The sequence below is a fragment of the Mytilus trossulus genome, chromosome 8 (genome assembly GCF_036588685.1).
Source record: "Mytilus trossulus isolate FHL-02 chromosome 8, PNRI_Mtr1.1.1.hap1, whole genome shotgun sequence".
NCBI classification, from domain to species: Eukaryota; Metazoa; Mollusca; class Bivalvia; order Mytilida; family Mytilidae; genus Mytilus; species Mytilus trossulus.
In genome coordinates, this window is record NC_086380.1 from 61281061 (window position 1) to 61293140 (window position 12080).

At 31.8% G+C, this 12080-nt stretch overlaps 1 protein-coding gene across 4 annotated transcripts in view; it reads right to left on the reverse strand.

The window, feature by feature from the left end:
- Window positions 1–3196: 3196 nt before the first annotated feature.
- LOC134681224 (sphingomyelin phosphodiesterase 4-like) overlaps window positions 3197–12080 on the reverse strand; it is a 29130-nt gene continuing 20246 nt past the window's right edge. For all 4 annotated transcript variants that reach the window (XM_063540745.1, XM_063540743.1, XM_063540744.1 and 1 more), the window contains 4 exons: window positions 10849–11058; window positions 9535–9687; window positions 6174–6302; window positions 3197–5414 (listed from right to left, as the gene is read on the reverse strand). In XM_063540745.1, the coding sequence (XP_063396815.1) occupies window positions 5103–5414; window positions 6174–6302; window positions 9535–9687; window positions 10849–11058 (804 nt within the window). In that variant the 3' untranslated portion in view covers window positions 3197–5102. The remainder of the gene's footprint in view (window positions 5415–6173; window positions 6303–9534; window positions 9688–10848; window positions 11059–12080) is intronic.

The following is a 12080-nucleotide window of genomic DNA, read 5'->3' on the forward strand; positions in this document are numbered from 1 at the left end:
ATAGTAGTGTTGGTCATCCAATTATTATTATGATGATTGCATTTTCTATCCATCTAGTCTACTTGCGTTTTAGACTACAACTCAAAAACAAGAAAAGATGTCAGTTATCGTCTTAATGACCATGACTCCTATTATAACTATTTTTGCCATATCATTTAGTAGATCTTGAAATGCTGATCCTTTCTACAGTTTGTACCTGTCTTTTATAGTTTGTTTTATGCATGCAACATCATTAAGAATATCATGTAAGGGCAATAACCCCTACAGGAGTAATCAAATGGCTTCCGTCATTTTGCAATTTTGTAGATCTTGTATTTTCTGCATATATTGTAAAAACACGAAATTTTGAAAAAATCGTCATTTAAAGGCAATAACTCCTTACAGGTTGAATTACTGTAAATATGGACAATACAATTTTCCATAGGAACTCCTTTTACAGCTAACACTGTACCAATTTTACTATGAAGTTTTGAAAAAAATTGTATCCTAGAATGGAAAGTTCATATGCACTACTATTTTTTTCAAAGGTCAAAATATTGAGCTGTAAGGCATATTTTCAATGTTTATATGACCCGAACTTCTAAGAGTTAAAACTAACCCTACCCTGACTCCAGGATTACCACAGATTTCAATATGACCAATATGCATTTGTATATTTACTGGTAACATTCCCAAGTTATGTCTCTTTGTGATGAAACATAGAGATCATAACTGGGAACCAGTACGTAAACAAAATTAATTATCAATGAATATTATATATCTCCCCAAAAGAGGAGTGGTTTGAGAAACAGCTGTATTTACAAAGTGCTACCTACAGACGTATCCAATATTTGGTCAAGACGTGGATACTCTTTCCGAATGAATTTAGTCTGTGAGGTCGTTAATACAAAATTAAGAAAATGATTTGGGTTATTAATACCTATACTACATCAATTCTAAATCTTTTGGCAAAAACGCGTTCTTCTTCCATTTGTTGTCCCCGCAGATAAAGCCCCAAACAACACCTGTTTGTGTGTAAATCACATTACATAAATTGCTTGATAAATGAATTAGGTTTTGACAATTCATTTGGAGACTCAACAGTAACCCAACAACGCCTACCAAAGAGGAAATCCTGGATAATCATAGGTAACTTCTATGTTCCTTTGAAATTTCGACAAAAGATGAAGAACTTGATTTCCCATCACTGTATTGGTTACATACACTATATAAGTGTCCTTTCAAACAAGGGTGTATAGCTTGGTCTTCCAAGTGCTTCACGAAAACCAATTGTATCAACAATTTAAGACGGGCTTCAAAGCCATTTATGAAACTACCTAGTCTATAGGTGGCGTGAATAAGGTGTGGATACTACAAAAATAAAAAGATTTTTAAGAGTACATTCACTATAAGGCTTTTTCGTCTTACAACTGTATCAAAACAATTGAATTACAAAAGTATTTTCCATTGCAAATTAAAAGACAAATTGGAAGAGTTGGTCTTGGATTTGTTTAAAAAAAAAAGGACACATCTATCCCACTAAGCTTGAGATAAAGGATACGACAGAAACATTAAGTCTGTCCCATATCTTGACTTAAAATCAGAAATTAAAGAGGGTTGGTTTGAAAACAAAAGAGATGATTTCAGTTACCCCATTGTGAACTTTTCCTATCTATGTAGTAACATTCCAGCAGCGCTTGCATACAGAGTATATATCTCCTGGTTGATACGTTATTCCCAGGCTTGCATTTCCTTGTAAGAGGGTTGCTGCTCACAATGAAGCTATTAAACCGAGAAGTGTTGAAGTTGAAATCACACCTTCGTAAGTTTTACGGACGCCATCACAACATGGTTGACTGTTATGGACTATCCATAGATATAACTTATGTCCACCTACACTTCTGTCCCCTTTTCACGAATGTGACCTACTGAGTTGGACGTACTAACGGGTTTGTACAAGCATGAGCAAAACAATGGGTGCCACATGTGGAGCAGAATCTGGTGTGGTTCGTGTTGCTCAGCCTTTAGATATTCTATGTTGTGTAGTATTGTTTGTTGGCATTTTTCTTTTTAGTCATGGTGTTGTCTGTTTAACTTCTACTTATGAGTTTGAATGTCCCTCTGTTATCTTTCGTTTCTCTTTGAGCATATTTGTAGAACTTAGTCCTGTTCATCTTATGAATGTTTATATATTTGCCGACTCATGATAGATTTTGAGATACTAGGCAAAAAAAAGGATTTTCTTTTAATAAGAAGTTATCACAAAGATATGTGCGAGTGTTTTTATGCCCCATTTAGGGGCATTATATTTTCTTGTCTGTGCGTCCATCTGTCTGTCTGTCTTCAGGTTTAAGTGTTTGGTCCAGTTTTTGATGAAGTCCAATCAACTTGAAACTTAGTACACATGTTCCGTATATCATCTTTCTAATTTTAATGCCAAATTAGATATTTTACCTCATTTTCACAGTCTACAGAACTTAGCAAATGATAGTGCGGATGGGGCATTCATTTACTATTGACACATTCTTGTTGATGTTTATTTTATTGCCATTACCATAATGTACTAGCTGTTTATATATATAGAAAGTATGAACTATAAATAGACAAGACCATGTGGTTATATAACACCAAATCCAACTCTTACATCTAGTGATCTAAAAAAATTTATAAAACCCTAATAAGGCATGAATTGTTAACAAGTACAAATGTAACACCCTAATCAATATGTGTACTTAGCATCAATTTGATGAGACAACTTCACAAACTACCTCTAACCAAATGTTAAATATTGCCGAACAAACTAGCTAAGGACACAAATAACAGAAAACATTATGCTCCGTTCTTTTCGAAGCAGGACATAACAACAGCATTTCTCACCTGCAAATTATGTTGCAGTCTATCTACATAAGAAAATGTCTGTACCAATTCAGGAATATGAGTTGTTATCAATTCGTTTAACATGTTTGAGATTTGGATTTTGTAATTTGATTATGGTATGGACTTACCATTTTGACTTTTCCTTAACTTCGGTATTTTGGTGATTTTACTTGTCATTGTCAAAACAGTTGGAACACCAATCAAACACTTTAAATTGATGACGTCTTTACATAAATCAAAACAAATAAAACTCTAACTAACTCATACCTGAATTCAGTAATTCTAAAAAAAATCTACCACAATGAACAATAGGCCAGATCACAAACAGAAAGTGAAGGTATTTGAGAAACTAAGCATTTATTTTGTGTTGTCATGACAATTCAGATATGTATATTCATTTCACCTGTATTAAATATAAATAGTGCATTTCAATATTTGACAACAATAATTGTATTAAAACAAGGTAATGTAAGCAGCTTTTTGACAACAAAATGACCAGACATTTAAAATTAAGATTTAAAATCATCAATAAGTATCCTTGTAATACATACAACTTGACAAAGTTTATGGAGGTTTTACCTTTACATACTTTTTCTTTATAGCATTTTGCCCGAAAATCCTAAATTTTGACACTAACTTCCCACAAACAAACAGAAAGTTGTCAAATTAATTTCTGTATTAATAGTGTGCCAATGATTTTTAATACCAGAATATTCACTAGGATATATTTTCAAAGTCTTCAACTAAAGAATTTGATATAAATTATAAATGTTCTTTCCCAAATTATTTATATTTCATTTAACTAGTTGTGAAAAGGTATAAAAGTCCATTTCAATTTTACAGAATTTACATGGTATTTTTTTTATAGCACCATGGGATCAGAAACAACACTATTTTGCTTATATTATAACATAACAATTATATTGCATTTCTTAATAAAATATAACTTGTAACCACCATTTACACATACATGTACATATATAATTGTGTGTATTATTAAATAAGTTCACTTTCTACAGAAATTAAAATATGAAAGAAATGAATGGTCTTGTTTTTGAGGAAGTGCCTCATATTTTGTTTTAATGTAGATGATATGCCAAAAATTCTTTAAGAATTTATAACTATGGGAAAAAACAGGAGATTAGCAATAACAATTTAAGGTAATCTTGCAAAACAAATAAGGCTTAAAAATGTGAGTTTTTATTTTGGTGAAAGCTACCCTAAACTATTTTTGCAATAATACAAACATGGCAAGATTTTCTAAGTTTACAATTATAATACATATAAATATGATAAACATGTTATATAAATATAAAATGTGAGTTTTTAAATTCATTAATTAAATTCATTCAATTCGTTCAAATCATTCAAACATAAAATTCATGAAAATGTTATTTGATTTCTTTAACAGGACAAATCCATTATGATTTCTATTACAACAACTCTATTTTATTTACATAAAATTGATATTTGATATCTATATTTAACAATGACCATTCTATTGCAAATGGTGTTATACAAAATCATATTAACAAGTCATTTCATTCCATACAAAAATATACATTCCATATAGCAACAGTATTCATTGTGCTTACAGAAATAATGAAGATAATTCTTATGTTCCTTCAAGCACATTTGAACAATTAAAGCCCTTGTTAAAGTATTACAAATCTGAAGATTACCCACATTCATATATCAACCTTCAAAAGATCAAAGTTTCCTTTCTCAAGAAAAAGACACAAATGAAAGTATAAATTTGCTTTTAAACATGTTAATACTGTTAATTAAGAAATAATTGCATGTATTTGATTTTAGATTTTGAAGAATTTTGCGGAAGAAGAATCAGCACACAGATATATCTATCAAATGTCAGAATGCATTTCCTTATAACTGATATTCTCCCTAAATTCACATTTTTTTCAGAATTAACAGTAACAAAATGGTATTCATGGGAGTGGTATTTTGACCAAGTTTAATCATCTGATAATAGGAAATCTTATACTGTAAATTCAGAAATTATTGCTAAATTGCTATTATTGCGAAAAATGCAATAATCACATTTTGCATTTTGATTTTTTCTAATGAATTAACTAGTATTTTTTCTCAATATTGCAAATATTAAAAACGCTTTTTAGTCTACAATGACAAAATTGTAGTAAGAAATGCATGAAATAATTTCTAAATTTACAGTATTGAAATATAATTAGAAGCTGTAGCCAGAATTATTGTACATAAAATGTCTTGTGTTATGAAGATGTAACTAAAGCCCGTAAAAAGCCAAAGAACAATGTACAGCCAAGTAACAATAATACATACTGTAAGGGTCCAACACCTATCCACACATTTAAAAACACAAACAATATAGCTAAATATAACATTGTTGAATAACTTGCTAAAAATCTTAATCTCAGTTTTGGTCTTCGTAGTTCATCTAAATTTTTGCCAGATATTGGAGAACTTGGTTTTTTATCTCTTGGTATGGCAGGTGCAAAATACACTTGAGCTAATCTGCCAATCAAATCTCTTCTTTCATACAATGTTTGGATCTCATTTGAAAACTGAAAAATAAAGTATATTTCATTTTCTTATTAATCGAAATAATAAATTCCTATAACTTAATTAAGAGCTAACATTTAGAATGACCTTTGTCAAAATACACAAAACATGCAATAAAACCTACAAATCATTACTATAAGTATTTAAGAGGTTATGTCAAAACTGTGGAAATGTTGGATACTGTTTATTTACAATGTTGTTTTTTTTTACCAAAATTTGATTGCCTATTTTGAATTCATTCTCAATTTGACTAAACAAGTTCTTTTAATAGCTAGCCCTTGTCTAAGACTAGCTCTGTTTGGAGCTTATGGGTATTTGTCTATTGCTAGGCCATGAGGTGAACATAGGGTGTCTATTTTTTTTTATTTTCTTGTATTTATGTTTATTGTTGTTTTTAGATATCCCACTGTCTTTTTTTCCATTCAATGTTATCAGCGTTTCATCAACTTAAAAGTATGACAATTAGATAAATGCAAAGAAGATCTTTTTTAAACTCTACCAGTAATGAATTTTTTAAAAAGAGTATACCATATTCATTGTTGAAACAGTTTCTCTAAGAATAGATTCTGATGAACAGGACTTTCTTCTAAGATAAACATCATATTTCATTCTCACATATAAAGCCAAACATGTGTTGCAGACCTTTTTTTCTGTAATTTTTTTTAAACTGCACTGTTTTTTTCTTTCCAATTATGAATGTCCCCTTAGCATCTTACACAATTTATTTTTACACCTGAGTATAATCTGTACCACACAATTACCTGTGTATTAATATAAGAACAAAACTGATGAAGCAGTCTAACTGTTGTAGCATTTTCAAAGCTTCTGATTGGCTGAAGATCAGGGTCACCAGAGTACATCACTTCAAATCTTTTCATTTTGTTTATAACCTACAGTTTAAATGATAACATATACATTATGGTTAAATCTTCCTCCATGGCAATCCCTGTATATATGAAAAAATAAATGCTGCAAATTAAGAAATCATTGTATACATTTATTATTTCTGAAACCAGGGATTTAAAAATCTTCATATAGACACATGTATCAGATATAAGAATGCCACACATTAATAAAATCCTTGCAGTAATTTCTGAGAAAAGAGGTTTTATTATTTGTAAAAGCCAATTCATTTCTTGAGAAAAATTCCATTCAAAATTTAAAAAATATTGACACTAAATTCAAATGATCAAAACTTATCTGTGTACTAATAGCTGCTTTGCAGGTGCACATAAACTGTTCACACAGAAATATGTCTCGCCTTTGTGCATAAAAAACAAGCTTTTAAACTATTTATGTCTTTGCCCAAACTTTTAAATCATAAACATGCAAAATTGTTGAACTTGAATCAGCACACCCATAAAAACAAGAAAATATTATTTTTCCTCTGGTCGCTGGATCTCGTCTATTAGTCGGTATCCCTCTCAGGTTTATGAATTCTACTACCAAATTTCCAATTAATAAGCGAGAAGGTAAGTGCATTTATAGGGGAGACAAATATCAACATAATAACCTGATATCTACCAATATGTTAGTGTGTCAGGGGAACTTATACACCTTCATTACTTGATATCTACCAATATATAAGTGTGTCAGGGGAGACAATTATACACCATCATTACCTGATATCTACCAATATGTGAGTGTGTCAGGGGAGGCAATTATACATCATCATTACCTGATATCTACCAATATGTAAGTGTGTCAGGGGAGACAATTATACACCATCATTACCTGATAACTACCAATATGTAAGTGTGTCAGGGGAGACAATTATACACAACCATTACCTGATATCCACCAATATATAAGTGTGTCAGGGGACAAAATTGTACACCATCATTACCTGATATCTACCAATATATAAGTGTGTCAGGGGAGACAATTATACACCATCCTTACCTGATATCTACCAATATGTAAGTGTGTCAGGGAAGACAATTATACACCATCATTACCTGATATCTACTCATATGTAAGTGTGTCAGGGGAGACAATTATACACCATCATTACCTGATATCTACCAATATGTAAGTGTGTCAGGGGAGATAAATATACACCATCATTACCTGATATCTACCAATATGTAAGTGTGTCAGGGAAGACAATTATACACCATCATGTAAGTGTGTCAGGGGAGACAATTATACACCATCATTACCTGATATCTACCAATATATAAGTGTGTCAGGGGAGACAATTATACACCATCATTACCTGATATCTACCAATGTGTAAGTGTGTCAGGGGAGACAATTATACACCATCATTTCCTGATATCTACCAATATGTAAGTGTGTCAGGGGAGACAATTAAACACCATCATTACCTGATATCTTCCAATATATAAGTGTGTCAGGGGAGACAATTATACACCATCATTACCTGATATCTACCAATATATAAGGGTGTCAGGGGAGACAATTATACACCATCATTACCTGATATCTACCAATATGTAAGTGTGTCAGGGGAGACAATTATACACCATCATTACCTGATATCTACCAATATATAAGTGTGTCCGGGGAGACAATTATACACCATAATTACCTGATATCTACCAATATATAAGTGTGTCGGGGGAGACAATTATACACCATCATTACCTGATATCTACCAATATGTAAGTGTGTCAGGGGAGACAATTATACACCATCATAACTTGATATCTACCAATATATAAGTGTGTCAGGGGAGACAATTATACACCATCATTACCTGATATCTACCAATATGTAAGTGTGTCAGGGGAGGCAATTATACATCATCATTACCTGATATCTACCAATATGTAAGTGTGTCAGGGGAGACAATTATACACCATCATTACCTGATATCTACCAATATGTAAGTGTGTCAGGGGAGACAATTATACACCACCATTACCTGATATCCACCAATATGTAAGTGTGTCAGGGGACACAATTGTACACCATCATTACCTGATATCTACCAATATATAAGTGTGTCAGGGGAGACAATCATACACCATCATTACCTGATATCTACCAATATATAAGTGTGTCAGGGGAGACAATTATACACCATCCTTACCTGATATCTACCAATATGTAAGTGTGTCAGGGAAGACAATTATACACCATCATTACCTGATATCTACCAATATGTAAGTGTGTCAGGGGAGACAATTATACACCATCATTACCTGATATCTACCAATATGTAAGTGTGTCAGGGGAGACAATTATACACCATCATTACCTGATATCTACCAATATATAAGTGTGTCAGGGGAGACAATTATACACCATCATTACCTGATATCTACCAATGTGTAAGTGTGTCAGGGAAGACAATTATACACCATCATTTCCGGATATCTACCAATATGTAAGTGTGTCAGGGGAGACAATTAAACACCATCATTACCTGATATCTTCCAATATGTAAGTGTGTCAGGGGAGACAATCATACACCATCATTACCTGATATCTACCAATATATAAGTGTGTCATGGGAGACAATTATACACCATCATTACCTGATATCTACCAATATGTAAGTGTGTCAGGGGAGACAATTATACACCATCATTACCTGATATCTACCAATATATAAGTGTGTCCGGGGAGACAATTATACACCATCATTACCTGATATCTACCAATATATAAGTGTGTCAAGGGAGACAATTATACACCATCATTACCTGATATCTACCAATATGTAAGTGTGTCAGAGGAGACAATTACACACCCTTATTACCTGATATCTACCAATATATAAGTGTGTCAGGGGAGACAATTATACACCATCATTACCTGATATCTACCAATATATAAGTGTGTTAGGGGAGACAATTATACACCATCATTACCTGATATCTACCAATATTTAAGTGTGTCAGGGGAGACAATTATACACCATCATTACCTGATATCTACCAATGTATAAGTGTGTCAGGGGAGACAATTATACACCATCATTACCTGATATCTACCAATATGTAAGTGTGTTAGGGGAGGCAATTTTACACCCTCATTACCTGATATCTTCCAATATGTAAGTGTGTCAGGGGAGATAATCATACATCATCATTACCTGATATCTACCAATGTGTAAGTGTGTCAGGGGAGACAATTATACACCATCATTACCTGATATCTACCAATATCTGTTAACGATACTCCATTACATGTTTCTGTTATATCTGGACAAGTGTCATCTAAATCTGTGTTATATGATAAGTTTCCATGGTAACTATTATCTTGTGTGTTGTTTGTACTGATAGAATACTTTGTCTCTGGTAACTGAAATTGCAGAATAAGTGTAAATATTTAGACATTGGTGATTTTCTGTTCAATTTACTGTCTAATTCTCAGCTTCTTAATTATTGATCATAGAATTAAACTTTAAAATACATAGTATACAAAGTAATACTTCAATATGTTTCCTTGTAAGTGAACACAAGTTTGCTTATAGTCAATAATTACTTCTGAAAAAATCATTTGAACATAATTCCTTTTTTTTATTAATTTTTCATTGCTCTTTTAAGATTGTGAACTGAAAATTACTTTAATTATCTTAACAAATAATATCTTGTCACTCTAAGACACCCCTTTTCAGTACAATATATAGCTGAATTGATAGCGTAAGAACACACAATTATTTTGTCAATAGATTATGTCATTCATGTACTTTTTTTATAATTAACGTGACGGTATCCAAATTGCACCTATTTTGACAGCTTTTTTCAACAACGTTTTTTTATGATCAAGACAAAGATTTCCATGTTGTGTTTATTTTGTAGCCGTATCCTTCTTTATTATAAAGGTACACCAATTTGATTTTCAATTCATATGGAATCATAGAAAAATTTGTCTGAACTAACCTCCAAACCATCAATGATTCTGTAATGAGGAGTACCCAAATTGCATCCATGCTTAAATTTGCATTGTCAAAAGTCGAATAACAGAGCTTTTGTTTATTTTCTTTTCAAATATTTTGAACAATTGGATATTTGTCCATGCTTACTCTTCTTTTTGTAAGAAATGGATACTTAAAACATATTGTATTTGCTAATTTTAAAAAGATGACGTTTTGATGACGTCCCATGTCAACGTTTTGGTACATTTTGCTTTTTCAGTAAACACTTCATCTGTTGATAAATACTGTGAATGTTTTGTGTATATATAAATATATTTACCTATTTTGAAAGACATGCATAGTATAAAATCATAAAAATATAAATTGTTCAGTCTCTAAGAGATCTTGTAAAATTTCCGCTGCTAATTTTGCCAAATAGGTGCAATTTGGGTACACGGTGCAATTTGGGTACCGTTACATTATGCTACTTATTTGTGCACTGCTTAAATTTCATGTAAAAATGTCAAGCATGAAAAATTACGCGCACAGACGAATTTACACACACCTGAGAATTTCGAAATAAATAAATATAAAACTGTATTTACATCATAGATAAAGCAGAGATTCTTTATACACTCATCAAGGAATTTATGTAGTTTCTTGACATCATTTGGAGTGAGATCACCAACAGCAACAGAATTATCTTCAAACAAACCAGAAAAAAATCCTGCCAGACCAGATCTGACTGGTTTACTGCCCTGCTGGTACTGGATCTGTGTTTTAACTTGTTGTAACTGTTGTAATACTTGTTTTACCTACAAAAAGACAGGTACAGTGACTAACATAATTATTCAACCTATCCCCTGATCTAACTAGGTTACTGCATGTTCTCATTAAACTAGAGTAATGTTTTCATCTAATGCATATATATATATGCTGACTTCAAATATGACCATGGATAGATGTTTAATGGTGCAAAAATATAACATTTATTTCCTTTTCCCATTCTGGTACAACAAGATAAAAGGAGTAGGTCCGGTAAGGGCTGATTTTGGCCTCAAATCGCAGGTTCATCTAACGAAAGATTTTGGACATTTTTTAAACACTTAAGTATCTATTTCAATTGATTCAATTTGTTTTTGTGAAAGATTTTAACTGATTTAGTATTTAAAAACGCTCGGATTCAAGCTTAAATATGACAAATCCATCAAATATGCCAAAAAACATCACTTTACAGACGGTTTTTGTCCAAAAAAAAGTAGCCGCATCCATGTTCATCCTCAAACTTTTTATATGTTATGTATTATCCTCAAATACAACTTACATTTCAATATTATGAATGAAAACGAATGCGGCCACTTTCATGTATTAAAGACAGAAACCGTCTAAAATTTAACTAAAATTGTGAAGATTTCAGAAATTAGCATGACCTACTGATGCTAGTACTTGATATATGTTCATTATATTGTGAAAAACAGCCCATACTTATGCAGCAGAAGCATTCTACTTTCCAGTAAATAGCTAAAAGATTACATTTTCACAATTTTGTAAAACTGCTATTTTTTGGGGCCAAAAAGGGGTCTTACTGAACCTACTCCTTTGGCTGAACTAAATATTAACAATTGAGGTGACTTTAATTTGCTATCATTCTAATAAAAAGTTATCTAGAGATTTCTTCAATAACCAGACACCCACAATCCAAAGACCTACAATTCCTTTAATACTCAGGATGTGAATAACTTCAAAATAGGATGGTTCGGTCGGTAGTTATTTTTCAGCCATAATAAGAAATTCTTCTTAATTGCATATTAAAGTTAGAGTTATACTACATAATACA